We start from the raw sequence: 22,234 nt of genomic DNA, 5'->3' as shown, positions 1-22,234 counted from the left end.
CTAATTCCTTGAAAACTCAGATGAAGGAGAATCCACAGGTGAATTAAAGTGTTGGTTAATGTTGGTATAAAATGTGCAACTCTCATGTCTATGTATAATTACATCTTTCTACCACTTTTTTCCTTGTCTTGTATAGAATAAAGTTGCGTTCAGAGGTGGTGGTCTCTGCTGGAGTGGTGCAGACGCTGGCAGGAGGCAGAATGATGTATTCAGTACCGTAATGACAGGCTCTGGCTTGCTGAATGGTTGCTACAAATCACAGGTTCAGTTGATTGTAAATTATTTTTTTTATATCTGTGTAAGAGTTTGGGTTGCTTGTAAACAAAATGGTCAAAAAAAATTTCTAACACATTTGCTTATACTGGTGAACAGAAATCACCCTGTTTGATTTATTCATAATAAATCTCCATCATTGTAGTGTTCATCAGAGAGAGCAGTGACTTTTTTTAATACAGTTGCAGATGAAGCAATGTGGCGTTTTGTAAAATAGTATTTCACTATGTTCTTTGTTCTCCTGTTAGCGTAAACAATTGTAGACAAAGTGAGGAACAAACAACTATTTTCAGGAAAACTGGGAAGTCGGTAAGAAGGAGAAGCTTAAGTATTGCAACAGATATTTCTACAGCATGCTACAGACATAGAGTCCAAACATTCATATAAACCAGCCTGTTGAGCAGGGGGTTCTTAGTCTGACCCATAGAAAATGCCATGACAGTTAAGTACCTCAGATCTCTCTTTTCATTTTTGCCTTTCATAGCCATAAACTTTCACTGAAGCAAAAGACTCAAATGAAAACACATTCCCAATACCTTCAGGAATAGACCTGTTACTTTATCCAAGAGTCTTGGGGCTTTGTTCTTCTGTGTCCTTCAGTCTGGCAACCAGGCATCTTTTTTTTCTTTTTTTTTTTTTTTTTTTTTTTTTTTTTTTTTCTTACAGAAGTATTTTACAGATGTGAGGAACTGAGGCATGAAGCAGAGACACCTGTCCATAGTGCAGCAGAAAGCCTTACTGGGAATAAAACCTGGTTTTGTGTGTCACTCTCTGTAGTTGCTAAACTACTTAGCTCCATAAAGGCGTGTATCATGTATCTTTAACATGTGAAGACTATTGATTTTTTCACTTGCTGAGAAAGCATGTCATGTTTAAACCAAACTAGCAAATGCTCCTTTTACTTAAACTGAGTAAAAGACCTTTCCTCTAGGAAAGAACTGGCTCTAAGTTTTCTTCAGTAGCTGAAATACCTTGTAATGATTGGGAGGGAGGGGATGTCTCCTGACTCCTGTTGGTATCATCTACTAGAAACTGGTGTAGACGTTTTAGACTGACACGTGGCCTGAAATTTTTACTCCTACTTATATATGCACTGGGTAGTAATCACCAGCTTGAAGTTACCCATAGCATTGTGTCAGAAGTATGTGGCCAGCTTGCATCTCATGCTCTGGTTACTCTCTGAGTGAACTGGGTTACAACCACATAGAATGATGAAATAACAATTTGATGTGTTTAATATTAAAATGAATGCATTTATTGTACATAAAACACAGAATGAAGAAAATGTAGAGCTACCTCAGACCTACGATTCTTCCCTTTCAACATCAGAGTACTCTGCAGCTATGGACACTTCCCTTTTATATGCACCGTGGTCTGCATGCGGAGATGATACCAAGCAGCCTGCTGCTTCTCAGATTAATATGAAGTCCAGGTAGTCATCTGTGAGAGAGAATGTGTGTGTTGATGGAGTAGATGGGTTATATTTTTAAAGTTAACTTACAAAATATTTTGATTGAAATAATTGTTCTAATTAACAATTAATTTTCAGGATTCAGCCTGAAAGGAATGATTATGGCAGTGAAACAGATTTATATGGACTTGTGTCTAACATCTTGGAAGAACAAGATAAATCGCAGCCATATTGTCTTGAGGGGTGAGTGTGTTCCCATTGCAGGCACTGCTGGTATTCTCTGACAAAAACTACCCTCGCTGGTCTTGGTATCTGTGTTCTGTTAGTCATCGTTGCATCTGCTGCTGGCAAGTCCTTGTGCTCTTTATGGTTTTCCTTCCTTCCTCCTAATCTTCTAATATTTCGCTTGTCATACTTCAAAGCTTTGATCTAGGTACTCACATTATGTGGTAGCTTCTGGCTTTCTGGTATTTCCAGAACTTCTTAATTGGCATTTTTAAATAAGTCCTTAACAGGCATTGGGGAAATGCTATATTCAAATAAATCTCCTCGAATATATGCCTTGGCCTAGTTTGGTTTTTTTTATTATTTTTTTTTTTAGATCAAGATTTAATTCAGACTTTAGTTTTCTTTCTTAATTAATTTCAATTCACAGAATGAATACACAAACTCATACTCTTTTCACACTTGCCTGAACTGGCAGGAGAGAAGAATTCCATGCAAAATTAATGTTTCTCAATGTTAATGCTACCTAAGCAATATTTGCATATCTAAATGTCAGGTTTAGTATGCCTATGTTCTGGCATCAGAGGAAGCTATTATATAGTTATAATAACTTGACATGGATTCAGATCTAGCATCCCCAAGGTACTTGGAGAGCTCACGGTCTTTTGCTTGGATCTGAGTATTCTAGTTCTAAGAAATAAGAAAGGGAACCCAGTTCTCAAGGTTCCCAAGCCAGACACCACTCTTCTGTCTTCCCAAACCATAGCAGTGATTTCTGTACGTGTGATGGGTTATGTGGCTAAGTGAGGCAGAACTTTAGAGATAGTCAGTCTTGATCAAAAGGTAGCTTACTTATGGCTTTGCTTCAGACAGTTAAGGTTGAATTTCTGTTTTCAGTGCTGCCAGATTTGGCAGTGACTGTAACGACTTCCAGGTGTAATTCCATTTTTCACTTAGTCTGTTTACAGTTTTCCTTGACAGTCAGTGATAGATTGTCCTGCGTTAGTTCATAGTAATTAGTGGAAGGAAAGGAAATGTGCCAAGATGCTTATTCTTGATTTACCTGCAGGAAGCAGTGTAAGCCAGCGTAAACACAGGCGATTCTGAAGCAACAAGCAAGATGATAGAAGTGTGTTGTCTGGAGTGCTAAGACATGGCTTTGAAAGGTTGTGGGTAGTATGGGAAGTATGGTTATCTTAACTTGTTGCTTAACCAGGAGTATTTTGATGGTGATGGGCAGTAAATCCCAACAGGATTGACTGACCATAATTCAGTATGTAACATCACTTGCAGCTTGAAGGCATTGTATGTAGCTCCTAAGGTTATATGGGTGGGTTCAGACAAGACAGTGTTTTCTTATCTAGTTCAGGGGAACTGCAAAGGTGATAGCAGTGGATACAAGTTGGTGTAAGACATCTTTGAATCAATTGAAAGAAATTATTAGGGAAGAATTGGGTTCTTAAACCTTTTTCTGCATTTGGGGGTGGAGGAGGAGCACCACAGATGAGAATCTTAAGTGTGTACTTCTTGTTTTTTCAAGGAGTTGCCCTTCCAACTTGAAGCCAGTATGGCCCGTGAACGCAACCAGAATCGCAGACCACCACGACCTGTTGCCAGAAACTAAAAGACCAGTTGTTGGAGTTGTCTCACAGCCGGGCTTTTATAGCCACAACAACGAATCCATATCTGCTACTGAAAAACAGTACTTGCAAAGCAGTAATCTCGCATCACAGCAAAAAGTAGATGAACATTACCATGGTTTTACAGGCATAGACCTTGAAGAGCAATGTTTATATCCTTCTAGAAATGAACATGCCAACTGTTGCAACATGCAGACTAGTGAGAATATTAAGATGACAGCCCTCTATCAGAACTACCCATATATAAAAAACACCTTTACACCCCAGTCTGGGTATTCAGAAGTAATCAAAGACTTGGGAGCCGATGCTTATCTGTACAGAAGGGAGGTGTGTCCCAAAGGAGCAGATGTGCAGTTGCACCAAAAGCAGGCAGAAATGTTTCTTCCACAGTTTCACAGATACAATGAAAACGCAGATTATAGTAGATACACTGAATATTCTCATGCCAGTAAAGTGAAGCCTAACAAGAGCACCAATTGTAGCCTCCAAGCAAATAAAAAATTAGTAAATGGAACCACTGAGGCTCTGGACACAGAACCCTATATTAAATTACTTCAAGTTAAATCAGGAACTCAGAAAAAAATAGAAGATACAATTTCAGATCAGCAGAACTTTGCATTTCCCAAGGCTGTAGGACTTCTACCAGAAAAACAATTTGCAAATGAAGCTTCATTCTGCACTGATTTTGGGCAAAAATTTGATTATGAATTAAGATCTTTTGCAACGTGTCCAGGGAATAGTGACTATGACAGTGGTGTAGAAAGGCAGCAGTTTTCCAAGTCTGATCGTCTGAATTCTGAGCGCTGTGTGTCACTTCCGTTGTTACCAAACACAGCAAACCCTTCAGCAGGGACTAATTTAAGGCCAGCTTGGGTGAACATTAAAACCACTGCTTCTGTCCCATTTCAGCATCCAAGTCCTTTGTTGAAACTGAATAATTTACCTGCTTTTCCAAAAAGTTCCAGTCATTCTAATGATTTTCAGTTACCATCTTCAAATTTCCCTTTAAATAGTAATTTAATTCACAAGTATTGTCAAGGTAATCCTTCATTTTTTCCAAGTCATGATTTTGGTTCTAACACTACAGAAAGAGCTCAGTCTGCTGCTTGCATGGAAGCACTAGTTAGGAGTGGTGAAGACAATCTCATGGAGTATTTAAATGAAAAGAAATTCAAGCAGATGAATGGATTCTGTGACAATTACTCAGCTCAGCAGTTTGGGATCACTGGAAATACGAACAAACACCATTTCCAATTGAAGCCACAGAATGAACATTATGATCTGGAAGGACAAAAACACCCAGATGGGTTGTTGCAGAACATGTACCAAGATTTAATGGAGTCTCAGGGTCCATTTAATCTCAGGCAGGGGAGTGGAGATAGTAACACCATCAATCCTGTCACTTGCCTACAGGCTCAAAGCTTTTCCAACAATTATGCGATGGGTGACTTTAGACATAATCAGCACCTTGGCTCAAGTGCATTCCCCTTGAGATCAGCTCACCTATTTGGCCATTCCATTGTCCCTCAGATGGAGCCTCACAACTTGGTCTGCCATGATTTACAACGTTTCTACCCTTACCTTAATGATAAGATACATGGTGACAATTTGTTTTCTGCTTTTGTACCAGCATTTAGATTTCAAAGACAGGTTAAATCCCGTAGTGGGCCTGCCAGTGAGCTTCATGTTAGACTAGAAGAATGTTATGAACAGTGGAGAGCATTGGAGAAAGAAAGAAAGAAGGTAAAAAAAAAAAATAAAATAAACCAAGTTAATATGCCATATCACAGATTTGATGTAGGTCTCATTGTACTCGGTGCAGTGAAGAGATTGTGGGTAATTCTCACTGTTACAAGTTGAAATGCTAAAAAGAGTTTGCTTCCCTGTATGTTTGGGACTGAAAAAAAGTTTTGAAGGTTTGTGGCCTAGTTGGGAGCATAACCAGTGTTGCACTTAAAGCCCGAATTCAGTGACTTTTTCAGTCTCTTGTGTTGGGATTCAGGAAGGTGTTATAGGACTAATAAAGCCATGTTACACTTTTTTAGAATTATTTTTTAAATACAGTAAATGCAGTGCATCTGGAAACATTGAAAACAAATCCAGTAATTATATTTTGAATTGGGACCAAACTTCAATCATGTCAAGAATTAAATTTCTTAGGTCCTACACTTTTTAGTTCTTCCAATGAGTTCTTCTCACTTTCTGTTTCTCTGAAGTTTTAAACCTAAGATGTATTTGAAGGGGCTCTTCCCCACTCCCTGCCCCAAATCAGAGGCTGATATTGAAAGGAACTAAAAGATTCACGTAGCTGTGTATGAAGCCCTAATTAAAGCAATTACCCTTTCTCCACATGAGCAAAGTGTTCCAGACTACCCTTGCTGAATGTAAAAGCAGTCTTAATTTCACCAGTTCAGATAATTTTTGAATTTCAGTACCAGTTAGAGCCATGACTTTCTCTGAGGGAAGCTTGACAAAAAGTTACCTGGAAATAGCAGGGCTGGGCAGTTTGGCTGACAGCTCTTCTGTGGAAGCTCTGTTGAGCCAGTCCGCCAACAGAAACTTGGCTGTGAGGAGCTGTAACACAGGGAGGTTTGCCATAGTGTTCCCTGACAGAAGCTGGTGGCTGCTTTGAATAGAGAGGTCGGGGGGAAAATGAACTTGGCTTGAAGAGGAGAGAGTAGTATGTAGGCTTGCATAGAAAAATGAAAAAGAGAAGGAGCTGGCACATGCATGGCAGGGGGATGTAGGTGGAGAAAATTAAGCTGCAGCTTTATGTGGACCACCACAAAACAATCGAATAAATGTAATTTTGAAACATATTTAGCTAGCTATATATTGTTAACAGGTGTTCCAGAGTGACATAGCAATGGGGTGAGAGAGATGGAATTTGAAATCGTGCAGTCAGGTATCACAGTAATTTTCTGATGGCTAAATAAAGTGTGATTTCATTTTAACAAAACAAAAGCTTTCTGTAGTTCAACTAATCTATACAAAGTTTAGGTTAATTGCTGACTTAATTTAATTTTGTGGGTGAGGTCCACATCTGTTTGCTTATTCTTTTTTGCCCTGGAATTCTGACTTCCCTCTATTTTATTTACAGGCAAAATTGTTACAGGCTGTAGTCAGAGTGTGAGAAGACATAGCACTTCTGAAACACATTATGTTGGCATAATTACTTTAGCTGAACTGCTTTGAGTAAAGTGGTTGTTCACTTAGAACAGGTGATTGTCTTACCAAATGGTTAAATTCTAAATGCTTGAATCCTCATTATCTGCTTTAAAAATAAAATCCAAAACCCTAAGGGAAAGAAGTTGTATGTCTTGAGGCTTTTTCTTGTTTCTGTAATAAAGCGCACATTGCGGCTTACATTTTTAGGGAGTTACTCTTTTGTTTTCCTGCAGACTGAATCAACTCTTGCTAAGAATTTCCAAGGGAAAAAGGTTTCCAGTGCTAACAACACTCCGATTCCAAGGCTGACATCAAACCCATCAAGAGTTGATCGCTTAATTGTGGACCAGCTACGTGAACAAGCCAGAGTGAGTTGTGGGACTAAAAAAAAAAAAAAAAAATCTACTGAACTTAGCACACAAAACTTAGAGTACAGTATAAGATACATAAGATCAGAGCAGCTTTTCCCAAAATAGCTTTGTTCTTAAGTGCTATGCAGGGAATAATATTTCAGCAGTCCCTGCTAGAATCTCTACAGCTCCAGGTTCACTGCTGCTGTTACCAGGGAACCCACCGAGTGGCTGAGGCTCACATTTATATCCGCACATGCCAGGAGGATGTGATTTCTAGTACAAGAGTGTGCATGAGATGCCAGAATCCAGTCATCTAGCCTAACTGTGTGCACAGCTCTAAGGTGTGCCTGCATTTTAAGCTCTTCCGTTTTGAGCAGCTCAGCAGAGAAATGTTCACTATAGATTTGTAGATGCTGTATTAGAGGAGGCATTTGTGGGGGAAAAGCAATTAATGTTTGTAAGACTTCGATATATGTTTGCTTGAGAGTCTTGTATTATTTTTTTTTAATGCAGAATGGTTATTTGATGCAACTTCAGCCTGATTTTTATATATTACTGGTTTGCTGCTTAAACGAAACAGCCATAACCTGTATGGCAACCATGACTGGTGTCTTTTGAGCTGCCTGTGGCTCTGTGGCCAAACGATGGTGCCAGCGTGCAGTATGGTGCTGCTTTGTCAAGCAGCAGCCTGCGCAGAATTCTGCAAGGGAGACTAGAGGGAGGAGGCGAGTGCAAGCAGAGCAGATCTGAGCTGCCAGCAGAATAGCAGGGGGCTGATCTGGCTCTGCTGAGGCTGAGAGGCCAGCGCCAGGATCCTTACGCTGCAGAAGGTGCAGAGATGGGGGCTGAAAGCACAGAGCTGCAGCCAGCCCCTGCAGGGGGACGTGGGATTAAAGGCAGCAGCTGTTGTTCTGAGAAATGCTGGTTCTTGGAGGAACTGGTACTGCTGAGCTTGGCCACTCCCAAGGCAGCAGTGGTGAGCAGCAGCCTTTCATGCTGGTCTCACACAGGTGAAATAAGCTGTGGAGCCGTGTCTGCTTATTGCCTGCTGAAACCCATCTTGTGCAGCTGCCTGGTTTTGTTCATACAGCTGAGTAGAAAGTATAGTGAAAGATGTGTTGATGGGCTTGGTGTACACTTCTTAAACTACTATTTTATGAGGCCCAAAAGAACAGCATTAGCATGTTTTCACTTTCAGAAAGCTTGCCTGTCCTTGTCCTAGTACTTTTAAAACTGATTCTTAAAAAGGACTCAATATTCTCTAGCCATCTGAGGAACCAAATTTCAGAGTATATGTTGCAGCACTCTTCAAACAGCCAGCTGCAACAAGGTCTTTTACCATCACATACCAACATACTCTTCATGCCAGTCCCTCTGCTGCCTTCTCCTAGTCTCTGCTCATCCAGGGTGCCCTCACTCTTCTCTTTGCTTCTTCATTGGCTGTGCAACCACTTAACAGAACCAGCCACGGCTGCACCTTGTCTACATCAGCCAACCCGCTGCCCCTGAAGCCAGCCCACAGCTGTATGTTATCAATATTAATTAACCCAGCTTCATTCCTCTACAATTCCCCCTTTTTTCTTTTTAACATTTCATACCTCATGTTTTTACCAATCATCACAAACTTTTTACAAATAAACTTTTTCATACAGCCCTCTATAATTCATCTACAGGTATAGAACCTCACACACTTGTTAGGTAGCAACTGAAAAGTAGTTTAAGGATGCTCAAAAGCACAGTGGTGCTGCTGAATGTGGATTCTAACATCAAAAAGCTCAGCAACGGCCAAAGAGAAACACTGGTGTGAAGTTTCAATGGAAATTGAGCTGGCAGAATCTGGGATTGACTATTCATTGTGTGGAGCATCTAGTTAAGTCTTCTTCGTGGTCATACACTTTTCTTGTTTGAGTCTTCCACTTGCAGTTGCTTTCAGTTCCAGAACAAAGCATAGCTGATGGAGAGGTGACAGTAGCTTCCTCCACTATGTCATCATCAGTAGCTATTAAAACCAGTTAGTCAAAGGACAAACTATAAGCCAGGATCTCCTCTCTACAGACTGCATCTCACCTCCCTTGTGTCTGGGGAGATGTAAATCCAGAGCTCTGCTGTAACTGGAGAATGCCATAGCCACCCCGAGGCTGGATGTTCAGCTTGTCCTGTTGAAGCTCTTCTATTCTGGAGTGGTAATGATTTTTGCCAGAGAGAGGAAATAGAAGCTTATTTCTAGTAGTGAGGGTATCTGTGTGAGCCGGGGAAAGCTTTATAGTTCCTGCTCCAAATACAGCATTTTGTGAAGAACAGTCATCAAAGCTGGGGCTGAAACATCATCAGTCCCATGGTGTATGCTTACTTCCAGACTGCAGGGTCCATGGCTCTTCTGGCTGTTTCACTGGGACCCTGCCATTCCAGCATCAGCTTCAGCGTCACTGGTGGCTTGTTGCTTTTCCCAGTGAAGGGTCTGAATTACTTGGCAAGCCCTGTGACAGTCAAAAGGGACCGGTTGTGCTTTGAAAGAGAAGGGTGTCTTTAGTTAATGCCTCTGAGTTGTGAGTGGAAGGAAACGTCTCAGGAGCGCAGGAGGAACTTCTGAAAAACCTGAGGGGGTGGGAAGGCAAGCAGTTGAGCCTTCAGTGATCCCCATGGGGTTGCTGGGGCAGTCCAGCTTTGCTGACTTTCGTGGATTTTGCTTTTAGATACCTGGCACTTCTCCCAGGCTTAGTATAAAGAATGTAGGCATTTAACTGTCAGCTGTGGATCCTGCTAGTTGTGGTACCTGAAAACCAGGCCTTCAGAAAGCAAGTAATTTTGTGGACGTGGACATACTATTAAGTAAGACTGGAAATGACTGTCAGGTTCATCTTACTTTGTTTCACTTGCTTATGCAATCCTACTATGTCACTCTCTAAACTCTGGCTTTGTTTCCACTTGCTTGTGTAACCCTACTGTGTCACTCTCTAAAATCTGTCTTTTTCCTCAGAAACAAATCCAGTGATGTTCAGTCTTACCTACTTTAGTTTCACGTCCCAGTAACTGATTCCTCAGTTCTTCATGTGAACTTATCCCTTCACTTTTTTAAAAAACTCTAGGCTTCCTTACCAATGTGAAATGTCCCTTTCTGAGCGTATTGGTTGTCGCTGCTGTCACAGTACCTTGCACAGTTCATCCCTGCCTGTTTCCTGCCCCCTGCCCCAGGCTTTTGCCAGGTCTAAGGGAAAGCAGGACAAGTCTGGCAGCGGGAGCTTGCTCCTTCCTGAATGCACCCTTCTGCAGACCGGGAACCAGCTTCTTCAGTGGTCTGTGAATCATGGGTGAGGAGTTGCTCACCAAGGGGAAATTCATAGTAATGTGACTGTTTTAAGATAAACAAGACAACAAAGATGCAGATTTTCAATTGACTAAGCAAACCTGTATTATTTCTGAATGCTTGTGCTCAATATTATCTGAGGAGCCTCTAGTGTTGAGTATCCATCCGGAAAGCCAGCCTACACAGGTGTTTCCACAGCAGCTTTAGCCAGTCCAGACTGAGACTGCTGCTCTCCCGCATTGCCTGTTGCTTCGCTCTGGCACAGCATGAGGAGATCATCTGGGTGAAAACTGGCCAGTTTCTGTGGGACCGGTTTTCACCCAGGTAATTGCAGCAGCACTGGTGGGAGGGAGGACCACAGTGGTCTTAGATCATGGATGTTGTCATGGAACTGCTTCCTGTTGCACAGTTGTCTCAGAGTTGTGTATATACTAACTAGTAAGCTGGGTGTCCTAATATTTGGGTGTTCTAGCTTCGCTGTTGTGCTGTGCACACCCAGGTATTCTACAGCTTCAGTTTTGGAGAAGAAGAAACCCTAGGTAAGAATTTAAAACTACTTCAACTGTAACTTTATGAACTGTTCTCAAAAGAAAATAATGGTTATCATTAATCTCTTCTTCCTAATCTAGTTAATTTTCTTGAAGTCTAGATGAATATAGTTTGAACTGCTGTAACATGTAAAATATTCATTAGGTTGTGACTTTACTGGGAAAAATGGAGCGCCTTCGCAGTTCTCCCCTTCATGCTAACATTTCTACTGCTCTTGATAAACATCTGGAGGTAATTCATGTAGTGCAGTCACGTAGAAAAGATGAAATTGTAAATGCTTCAAATCGACAGAGGCAAGGAGCTCCCAGATGCCAAGATGACAGAGGTATAACTATGCTTATGTACTCTTATAAGGTAGCTGAAAAAGCCTACACATATTGCAAGTCTATTTTAAAAAAAAGCGTGTCGGGTTTTGTATTAAAGTTTCAATTTATTTTTCAGTGTCTAGAGCTTTGATTAAGGCAGACTGTATGGGGTTTAGATAACAGTTTTGAGAGGACACTAAAACTAGATTTTAGAGATAAATGAGTTAAATCGATTCAGAGTGCATTCAATTAATAAACTAGCAAGTAATGAAAAGGTAATAGGGGTTTTATTTGTAATGCAGTTTGGGAATGGCGATGACACTTAGCTGTTGCATTACTTCTCCCTGTCCCTCATTCCTGTTCCCATCACCCCTCTAGCCGTGTCATTACTCTGGTGTAGAACTTCCATGGTGTCTCCATGCTGAGTCTGTGCAAAGAGATGAAGATGGCTTTGCCTTATGAGTGGATTTCCTCTTCCAGCATGTTCCGTCCTAGATTGACATAAATTATGAATCATATTTTGGATGGATACACAAAAATATATTGGTCAGAATGTTTTTATTCTTAATCGTATCCAAATACGAAGATCCAAGTGGAGCAAGTGTGCGCCTAGGCCAAAATTACATGCAGGTTCTGCCAGAGAACTCTGCTGCCTAGAAGAGGGTATTGAATTTGTTTCTTCACACACAGACTGGGATTAAAATCAAAGCATTATCTATGCATTAAGTCATTGCTGTTGAATAAATGCACTGCCTTACTCCTCAGTTTACAGTGGCAGGGTTTGACACAAGTTTGCAGGATGCGATCTGTACGCTTTAAAAAAATGCCATAAACGAGCTGTTCCTTCACCTGTCTTACTAATTTCTTAGGCGAGATGGGGAGATTATCCACTTTGTGGATGGGGGGGGCTGCTGTAAATGTTCAGCAGTGGGCTCACACAGGAAGGAGTGAGATGCCTTTAGAATGCGTGTACATGGCATACTTCCAAAACCAGAGCTGACTGTAAGGCTTTAGGTGCTACTGACAGTAGGTGACGGCCAAGTAGGAGCTTTAATAAAGTAAGTACCTAAGTTCCATATAACTGCCTCTTTGGACAAGGGCATAAAAATCACTACTTTCTCAGATTTGACTTTTACAACCTTATAAAGAGACAGACAAAATCAGACAATAAAAGGGCCAACAAATTTTTGCGCTTTTTAGCATTGCTAGGGTGAATTAATCCCAAGTAGTGCTTGCTTATGACCTGTGTAATAAAGATTATAACACCATTTCCTCCCTGCAGCTGTGTTGGCTCTTGCTTTGGCAATTAAAGAGATGAGCGTAGTGACACGTAAAGCACGTACAACTCTTTGGTGCGCGCTGCAGATGACCTTACCAAAATCCTCAGCTGGAAAACCAGGTCGAGAGAAAGCTCTTCAGGAGACGGTGCCACCTGAAGAAAAAGCGTGCGAAAATACAAACAGTGGCAGGATCATGAATCAGAGGGCTGAAGTAAGCAAGCATTAACCAAATAGCAGCTGCACGCAAAAATCTCTGTAGTGTGGATGTGTGAGGAATGATAAGCTAATTCTTTTTAATTATTTGTAAAAGTTTGACCTATTAATATTCATATTTAAAGCTGTATCTTGACGAGTTGAATTTGCTTTAAGAGCTCTCGGGTTCTACTAAAACCGTTAACAGGCAGCATCAGAATATCGTAAAGCCAAACTGGTGAATGCTAACTTAAAAAATAATCAGACTAATTAACAGCCAAGATACTATTTAACTTCTGCAGGTGAACCCTGGTATACAACTGTTCTGATAACTTATTTTAGTTTTGCTTTAGGAAGTAGGTTTTAAAATAATGATTCTTAAAGACAGCAGTCTTTAAGACCGGGTGTCCGGTCAGGATCCAGTAAGATTGTGATGTAAAATTGGTTTCCTTATCAAACTAAAACGTGGAAATGGGAGGAAAAAATGCTAAGACTACCCAATATTCATGTAAAATTAAATATTTAAAATATAAATATTTATTAATTAGAGATTTTAGATTCAAAGTTTGTGAAAGGAGATGCACAGGGTTCTACTAAATTACTGGTATGACAAAATTGCTGTTGTGAAACTATGCAATTTAGTAAGCATGTTCAAATCATTTGGGTGTGCTTTTGGGAAAAAAGAACCTCCGTTTTAAAGTATTTAAACGTAATCAAAATATGACATGCACACAGGATCATCCTTGGAAGAGCTGTGCAGCAGCTGAAATAATGAGTATTGTTTTTAATAACTTAGCTTTAAAATCGGAAGAGGTATCACAAAGTTTTGAAACTTAGGTTTTCTTAAAAGTTACTCTTTCACTAGTTTGGTTTGAAATTTCATTGTCATATTTTAGACTGATTAGTTTACCTCTGCATTTTTGACAGATATTAATACTTAATGTTCAGCTGTGTATCTTAATCTGTATGGAATATGCATAACTTATTCACTGATATGAAATGTTGTTATTATGTGGCTCAGGAGACGTGGGGTTTTAACACTTCTAGCATCACGTTTATAATGTGTGGATTAAATTTATTCAACTGTCCTTGCCTAGATACCCTGGTATTTTAAATGTCTCTGTTCTTCCTACTTCTGGAAATACTTACATGCAAAAGATGTGATTGCACCACAAATTGACATGAGATGATGTGAGAGAGAAACTGAATGAGAATGCAGCAGAAAGCGAGTAACTGTTTTGATCACTGAAATGACTAAAGTACTGCCAGAGTGGGTTTATCGGGGCAGGAGAGCAAAGCACATCATACCACAAGTCACTGCATTAAGATTTGTTGCGTTTAACCTAGGATATGTTGGTGTTAAAAGCAATACTGTACTGACTTTAGTCTGTCTGGTAAGAAATAAATCAGCTTTTATTGAAGAGCATTTGTTCTGCGATTGTCTTCATAGCCCCAGCTCCTACAACTCGATCTGTTAATGGGGACTGTAACTTTCAGTTAGTTCCTGAAGTATGTTACGAGGCGTAAAGCAGCGGTGATGCTGAAATTACTGACTTGTAGAGAGAAATGCCAGTAACAAACAAACGGAGAGAAAATTCTCTCAGTGCAGCAAAGCCAGAGTTCTTGGATTTGCAAGTATCTTGTTAGTTACGAGCACTGTACTGCCTGAGGAAGCTTACGCAGTAATTTCTCAGTATCTTAGGAGTCTGCTTCAAGCATTCTTACCCTGTAAATCCCCTGGTGCTGATGCCAGTAGTGCGTTCCTGAATACCGTATCAGCCTAGCAGCAGCGTTTACCTCTCCAGAGGCAGCATCTGCCTGGGCACCAAGGCAGCAGCAGGAATTACTGACAGTTTGACAGCAGACCCGCGCCCCGGAGGCTGAGAAGCATCAGCTGTGCTTAAACAGGCTCAGGGGCAGCGTAAACCCTTCGGGTGATGCTGATCCTCGTGCCTGCATGTTTGCACAAACCACAACACGCTTTTGCTTTCCAGCAGCCGAAGCCAGTGGAGCTGCCTGGGTTGGTGCTGCCGGGCAGCTGTGAGACCTGGGGCTGGGCCTTGCTGCGCCCTGTCCCAGCCCGGGGGGAGCGCGCTCAGCTCGCGGGGCACAACACGGCACCTCGCTGCCGGGTGCAGCCGGTACCAGCAAAGGTGACCTGCCGCTGTGAGGGGGCTGCCGCTGCACGCTTGCGACCGTGCCCTTCTTAAACCCAAACGTACTTCTGCAGAATGTATACATTTTGGCACGTATACCATAGCCTCTTGTCCTCACCTGTGCCCAGCAGCGGTGTTCCATTCCTGTCAGGAGGCGGCAGATGCTGTTCTCCAGCCTGCAGCTCGCTTTCGCTTGGAAGTGGGGGTTCAGGGAAGTTCAGTACTGGGTCACAGAGCTTCAGAGTGTGGGAAAAACCCAAGACACTGCCAGCAAGGGAGGGCAGCTGCTGCCACCAGAGCAACTGAGGTCCCAGTGGAAGCCTCAGATTGCCCCGTGCAGCCGGCAGCTTCCTCAAACCCGGCCTGACCTGGGCTGCCTCAGGGGTGTACGAAGGGCTCCAGCTCCCAGGAGAAGGCAAGAGCCGTCCCGCAGTGCTGAGGACACGCGGCCCCTGTGTGCAGTGGTGCTGTGACACCCCTCTCCTCTGGCAGCTACCACATGCCGGTGCCACCCACCCGAGACGCTGTGCTGCAGCCAGGGGCCACCGCTGCAAGGCAACGGGAGGCACTGGCAGCCTCGGGAAACGCTGAGAATAAACGAGGACCAGCACCCTGGCAGCAACAGGTCAGCCCTCAGAAATACAGCAAGGAGAGCAGGGCAAAGAGAAGGGGAGCCCCCCACCACGCCACCGGGCACCGCAGTCACTGTGACAGAGAGAAACCTGCTTCTTTGCCAACCAGTTTTATTATTCAAGTCCAAAGATAAAGCAGTTAGATACTCACACTTGCAGCAGCTAGTTAAAACAGGAGGCATGAAACTTGGATCAGGCGGGTGCCGAAAGCAGGTGATGGGGACAGTCCTGCTGCCAGGAGCCGCCCCTCCCCACCGAACCCGGCACCCGGAGCACAAAGCAGCGCGGGGCCGAGGCGCGCCGGTTCCTCCCGCACCCCCAGCGCGCTGCAGCTCCTCCTTCACACTCAGTTTACAGAAATTAAGTGTTCTCTCCAGAGGCAGGTGACAGTCACGAAAAAGGCTGGAAACAGCCAGTAACAAGCCCTTCGGGGGCCAAGAGAAGCATTCAGCCCCCACAGGTGGCTCCTGATTGCAGCTGCGCCCAGCAAGAGCAACCGGCACATAAACCCAGCACATCCAGCTGGCTTACAGCTGCTCAGCACCGAGCGTGCGTTAAAGCATTCGCCCTGGCAACTGCCACAGAAATAACATTCGATATTCACCCACACAAGACATTGGGGAGCACCATTTTCCAGCTACCAGCACGAAGTCTTAAAATAGCTTAAGGACTCTACCAATTTGCTGTGGCCAACGCTCACATCAGCGCAGCAGTTACCTTACCAAGGGCCTGCAGGTGATACAGCCTTATAGCTGCAACTCATATTTATTTCATAACATCTTTCTCTTGCTACAGAACAGCACTTACCCTCGCTGAGGTCAGCTTGAAGCCCTGCGCTCCCAGCTCAGCCAGAATGAAGACGTAGCATTGTTCCTGGCAGCATAAATACATGTATTTGCAAATACATTTTTCAAGGCTAGCGTAAATAAATTCACATTTGCCCCGTAGGAGCAAGTCCTTAATTACAGATCAGAAAGGGGCTCTGCTCTGTTCTCAAATCCTAACATGCTGTTGCTGCAAACCAAGGCCGGCAGGAGGATGCAGCCAGCTGGGAAGCCCTCTCCTACATCTCATTTTGCTTTGCTTGAAGTGGTGAGAAGTAGAAATCGATCAATTTAAAAACACAGACATAGTCACTTCACCATTCTTTGGTACGGACATTGGCCACAATAACCGACTGGGACATTTGACACCACAAGCACATGGCACACTGAGTTTAAGAGGTGCTTGATATTTCTTTTCTGCTATGTTAAAAAAAAAAAAAAAAAAAAAAAAAAAAAAGGAAAAAGGGGGGGGTAAGGAAACGCTTCCAAAAAACCACTCACCAGCCACGTGCCCAGAATTTCTGCTGCTTTTTAAAACACACACCATATTCGTAATTAATTTTATCCCTGGAGAGTCCAACTGGAAAACCCCAGCTATCGTTTCCGCTCGCCTTTTTGTGTCCTTTTCTTCTCCTTTTCCTTCCGCTCCTGCTTGGCTAGCTTATCCTTCTCTCGCTGGAGCTTATCTTGCTCTTTTTTCTTCTGGAATTCATCTCGCAGCAGCTCCCGTTCCAGCTTCCTGGCATTCAAAACATCCTCCACATTTGTGTTTCGGAACAGCGCTGGCAGCATGTTAAGGGCAGACAATGCTCTGGCTGAAGCCGCACAGCTTTCCGCTCTGCAGCTGTATTTTGGAGCTCTAAACTAGACCGTGGCTTTAGCATGTGGGCTGGTTTCTCCTCCCTCCCCCTTTACCTTCTGACTCCCACTTCTGCTTCCTCACCAAGCAGGTAAGGAATTTGGGAATGAGGAATGGAGAAAGAAAAAGGAACCTCTGCTCGTTTTTTGAAATAGAAAAGTCAGGCAGAGTAAATGCACGCTCCCTAGAAAGGGATTTTTTCCTACAAGAAATCAATTTGCCTACAGGTTCTTAAGACTGATACAGAAAAAAATATGTAAAAGCTCTACAAACCTAAGAGGAAGAAAAATAACATATGGTACAGCTTCCTCAAGTGGCTTCTCTACAGCTGTGTACGACATGTATGTCTTTACATATATGCACACGTACATATGTGTACACATCGTCACGGTCTCATGTCCTCCCTCCCACAGCAATCAGTGGCAAATCCTTTGGGAGGAGCATTAGGAAAAGCAAGTGGGCGTCTCCTCTGCTGCCTCTTCCTCCTAAATATCAATAATGTAGGGGCACGAATAATTTAGGTTTGACTTTTTATTTATGTGGTAAAATCTGCTTCCATCTTAAACCTGACAGCTGGTGAGCTCAAGGAACATCCCAAATTACCGTGTTGAACAAGGACCAAGTATCCTGTGTTTTATTCACCACTGAAGTTCAGCTGCACCACAGCCTTATGAGTTTCACAGTTTCTGGTGCACTTTTAATAAATCCTGACATGATTTACCTCTCTGGACACCAGTTAACACTACGCTGATATTCTGGGAGAATTATCCTTACTAATAGGCATGTTCCGTCAAGCTTCAGAGGGTGGAACAGGGAAGGAGGGAATAGAGGAGAGATAAGAGCATGGCAGGATCGATCTCAGCTGTGCACATGGGGCAGACAGACCTTTAACTCTGATTACAAGCAAGGTCAGGCTACATGAAAAGAAAAATGAAAAGGCTAAAGAAACAGGGAGTATCAACACAGATAAGGAAGGACAGGAAACTCACCATGGAAGCTGCCCTCCTTCCAAAAAGCCTGGGTGACTGAGAATTCAAAGGATACATTTTTCTGATGCAATATTTACAGCTGTCGCAATCGATCCATCCTGTTCATCCTCACCAGTGAGAGAATTAAGGAAATATGAGCATCAGTAATGAACTTGTGCCTCTATACAGTCACATGTAACTCAAAACACATCAAATAACTTTATCAAGCCACAAGGAAGCAGCTACATGCTCACCCAGACAAAGACGGGGCAAGCAGAAACCCCCACGTTCAGCTCCCTCCTGCTGCTGGAGGGCCAGCTGCAGTTCCCCCCTGTTCAACTCTGCTCTTCAAGGAAGAACTGCTCTTCAGCACTGCGAAGAGTTTTTAAACTCCCCCACTCTCCACATACTCTCTCTTAAAAAGGATTTTTGCAGCAGATTTCTCATCAGAAAGCAAGAGATAAATTCAATACATTAACTACCACACACAGAGTTACCCGGAGTTGATTCACTCTTCTGCAACACACCTGGACTGGGCAAACCTCACCCAGCCAAGCACGTGTGGATGGGGAGCATGGAAACGGCAGAGAAACATCCTCAAAGGAGCGTCTGCTGGTGGCTCTCCACAAACTAGGAGCTTCCATTTTTTTTCCATGTAAGTTATTTTATCATGGAGAAAGAAGATTGAAAAAATTCCCCAATTCTCCCCACTCGACACTGCAAAGCTGGAAAGGCGTTGTTTTAGATTTTTAATAAACATTGTCCTTCAAAGCACCGAGTGTCAACTAGGTCAGGAAAAGGATATTCCTCCTCGTCCGTCACGTTGGCATACTGGGCCAGGAGGGCAGCTTTCCTCTGCTTCTCCTCCTGGGAGACCTCCTTTGGCTTCACCACAATCTTGGCCTGCTTCTCCATCATGCTGGCAATGGCTTGGATATCGTCTGGCAAGGAGAAGAGTCAGAGCATCAGTCAGTCCCTGCAGACATGGCAGCGAAGTCCCAGCTGACAGATGCCACATGCAGCTGCTTCCTACATCATCAGTCCCCAAAGGGCACTGTCCTACTGTCACACGCTGTGTCCTGTCTGCAGGGAGGCAGCTGTCGCTGGGGGCAAATGCACCGAGCTAAAGGGAGAAGTCTCACCCAAAAATAGCCCCCACCCTCCTCCCACAAGCCCTCTCACAAGGTCACTGGCGATGCTGTCAACACAGAGAGCGCGCGAGCTGGCTGTTTTGGAGAACTCAGCAATCAGTAAGACTTGGCTAACGAAAATCCATTTTACTCCAAATTGCATTTCTCTTCTGGTTATGAGAAGCTAAATATATTTATTTAGCTACATACTTTAAACCACATCAAACAGAAACTCTGAAAACTCAGTGACTGATGGGTTTAATGCTCTCTCTTTCCTGCCTACAGAGGGAAACAAACAGCTGATTTACCTTTCAACACTAAAGTCCTGCTGCCCGTTTCTTGAAGTGACATTTGGGTTTTGACACCATGTTATTATTTTTTTTTTTAGTTTAATAACTTATCCTCAGCATTCTGTTATTCTAAGTAGATATTGACTTCTTTGGAGATTTACCCTTTAATGGAACCACAGTGAAATATTTAAATTCTTGCATTTGCAACAACCTAGACACATACTGCTACCTTCTTTCTGTGACAAGTAACAGGTAACCAACAATATGAGCAAGAGGAGTCCAGTAGCAGCTCCAGCAATTCCAACCACTTGTCCCCAGAAGAGGAATTTTATTTTATTTAATGCACAGAATAGCGTAACTTTTCCCTGTCCCCACCCAAAGGCAACGTTAGGCCAAGGACAGGTTTCAGCAGATTTTCAGGGAAAGCCACTGAACTGCTGCATAGTTCAGCCACCTCATCTATGAGAAGGAGATGAGAGATGTTTGTGAAATGCTGAGGTTTAGACCAGAAAAGCGCTATATGAATACAGGCCTCATGACAGGGGCTCACTTGGAGGACTATTTCTAGAACATCATCAGCCAGTGACAATATTCTGATTGCAACCAGAACCAACAAAAAACCGCAAAGCAAACAAAAAGCAGGATTTAGCCAAAAGGGCTGTTACATTGTCATGGGCTACAGTTAGGTCCCTGCCATTGGACAGTTACTAATTGAACCGTGCAGTATGCTTAAACCAGCAAAATCTTTCCAGCATATGACTTCGTTGTACTCCAGACCTCTGCTCAATGACCAGAACAAGCCTCCCGCAAGGAACAAGACCAAGACTGAGGTCCTCACTCCCAAGCCAACAACTGAAGACAAGGGATGAATTCAGGGAGGGTACAAAGAAACGCTGGGACTATATACATGACTGGGAAAGGAGCAGCATTAGTATAGCAGCAGCAGCCTCACAGAGCTTCCCCTGCTACACGTGTTTATGGAAAAAAAAGGACAGTTTTAAGAGAAGATTTTGAATGAGGAAATTAAGGATGCTTCCCTGATGTGTGCTGGGGTGAGCAGCAGCAGAAGGAACAGTGCAACTCTCCACAGGTGCAGTTGTATAAAAAAACCTGCTCTCCAAACCAGCACATACTGAAGTAGCAAGGCATTTTATGCCATAACTGCATCTACCACCACAGTTCCAGCTGCCATCATTACATTGTTAGTGTTGAACGGAGAGAAAGCCCTAGGGGTTTTGTGAAAGGACACTGAAAAAATCCTTACAGGGAAAAAAAAAGGGGGGTTTTCCTCTTCAGGATTATGAACCTAAAAGCAGCAGAATGCTAGGGACAGCCAGAAGTGAAACTACTTATCCTCATTTCATATTTCAAGACAAAACAGTAAATAACAGCAATGGCAATGAGAAGCAAGTCAGATCAGCGACCATAGTGGCAGCATTGGTTTTAACTCCTAACAGGATGAACACACAGTTCTCATCTTGGTAAGGCCCTGCAAAGTACTCATACCAGGAGAAAGGCACACCGAGCAGCGACACTACCTTCTTTTTTCTCTTTGGCGTCAACAATCTGAGATTCAGACCACTTCTCGACTACTTCCCTGCAAACATCGTTTAAGAGATCTTCTTCCTAGTAAGGGAAAAGAGACTTCTCAGCCTTGGAATATAGTTGGTTTGCTTTAAACAAACATGAATCAGATACAAAAAGTACCAGCTGCAAAGAATCTGAACACCCAACAGTAAGTTCAATCATTACAGCTTTTCACACAAAATCCACTCGTTAAACGCACACATGGGACTTTGGTTAACCCAGGACAACACAGATTATGCAACACACTTACTTGTTGACACAGCTCAGGACTAGGGAACGCCTTGACCCGCTGTGCAAACAGGAGGTGTCAAGGCTGCGATCCAACAGCCCTGCACCACGCCAGGAGAGGCCGCATCACTGCGGCAGTTTACTTCCCACATGACAGCTCTAACAACATACGCTGGTTTCACAGCAGCTGCCTCTCTAGGTGCAACAGCCCTACAAACACCGGCGAAAGGCAATCAGAGTATCTTTGCTCTAGAAACCTACTGCCCAGCATCATCTCTCTTCTTGAGCAAGGCTGCGGAGAAGCTATGCAAAGGCCACCTCCAAGCCAATAAATTAGACTGCACAGCACATGGGTCAGGGCCAGCACAGAGCTGAAGCCACTTTAGTGGTACTGACAGACCATCTCCTCCCACCAGCAGGGATATTCTTGTCTCCATTGACCTGCCTGGAGCATCAAACACATCTAGAGGTGGCAGCGGAATGCACCCACGCTGTTGTTCACTACTGAGGAAGACTAAGCTGCAAGGAGAAAGGAAACACACCTAACCAGCAACAGGATGGTATTCCCATCACCAGATCTTCGCTTGTGGAGCTCCACCATGCCTAGCTCTCTCCCCGTGCCCAAGCACAGCTTCTCGCGGGACTGATCAACATCAAGCTCCAGCAGCAGACAGGCAACACCCTACTGTACCACATGTCGGCGCAAACGGTCACAGCATTTCTGCAGGAATTGCCCAATATGTGAGTTCAGGTTAGGGAAGCTCAATCCAGGCAAGAAACACGATCCTGATAAAAAAGAAACATGTTTTGAAGAGTTACGGAGAATCCCTGCTCCGGCACCTGGAGCCCCTCCTGCCTCC

General features: G+C 43.3%; 2 protein-coding genes and 1 long non-coding RNA gene across 5 annotated transcripts in view; 1 reads left to right on the top strand and 2 right to left on the bottom strand.

Moving 5' to 3' along the window:
• The first annotated feature begins 383 nt into the window (after nucleotides 1-383).
• MEIOC (meiosis specific with coiled-coil domain) lies at nucleotides 384-16,252 on the top strand. Its single transcript, XM_080369834.1, has 6 exons — nucleotides 384-1,705; nucleotides 1,823-1,927; nucleotides 3,450-5,292; nucleotides 6,951-7,085; nucleotides 11,068-11,248; nucleotides 12,511-16,252. The coding sequence occupies exons 1-6, from the start codon at nucleotides 1,518-1,520 to the stop codon at nucleotides 12,732-12,734; spliced, it is 2,676 nt and encodes an 891-aa protein (XP_080225960.1). The 5' UTR covers nucleotides 384-1,517; the 3' UTR covers nucleotides 12,735-16,252.
• Nucleotides 11,497-12,739, bottom strand: LOC308055641. The gene is made up of 2 exons (XR_013924573.1): nucleotides 12,604-12,739; nucleotides 11,497-11,719 (listed from the first exon to the last, which is right to left on the bottom strand). It is a non-coding gene; the product is annotated as an uncharacterized lncRNA (long non-coding RNA).
• CCDC43 (coiled-coil domain containing 43) overlaps nucleotides 15,583-22,234 on the bottom strand; it is a 10,289-nt gene continuing 3,637 nt past the window's right edge. For 2 of the 3 annotated variants that reach the window (XM_080369797.1, XM_080369798.1), the window contains exons 2-5: nucleotides 21,098-21,185; nucleotides 18,945-19,080; nucleotides 18,216-18,274; nucleotides 16,746-17,094 (exon numbers count right to left, since the gene is read on the bottom strand). In XM_080369797.1, the coding sequence (XP_080225923.1) occupies nucleotides 16,907-17,094; nucleotides 18,216-18,274; nucleotides 18,945-19,080; nucleotides 21,098-21,185 (471 nt within the window). In that variant the 3' untranslated portion in view covers nucleotides 16,746-16,906. Of the gene's footprint in view, nucleotides 16,362-16,745; nucleotides 17,095-18,215; nucleotides 18,275-18,944; nucleotides 19,081-21,097; nucleotides 21,186-22,234 lie in introns of those variants that run through there. The other variant, XR_013924572.1, reaches the window with a different exon arrangement.

Source organism: Falco punctatus (genome assembly GCF_963210335.1).
Source record: "Falco punctatus genome assembly, chromosome: 19".
In the NCBI taxonomy this organism is placed as follows: Eukaryota; Metazoa; Chordata; class Aves; order Falconiformes; family Falconidae; genus Falco; species Falco punctatus.
The sequence above is the reverse complement of the archived record's forward strand: the minus strand, read 5'-3'. Positions and strand labels throughout refer to the sequence as shown.

Coding starts and splice junctions, on each gene's coding strand:
- MEIOC (XM_080369834.1), top strand. CDS start 1,518: ATGAATGCATTTATTGTACATAAAACACAGAATGAAGAAAATGTAGAG. Junction 1,928..3,449: donor CAGCCATATTGTCTTGAGGG/GTGAGTGTGTTC, acceptor TGTTTTTTCAAG/GAGTTGCCCTTCCAACTTGA. Junction 5,293..6,950: donor TGGAGAAAGAAAGAAAGAAG/GTAAAAAAAAAA, acceptor GTTTTCCTGCAG/ACTGAATCAACTCTTGCTAA.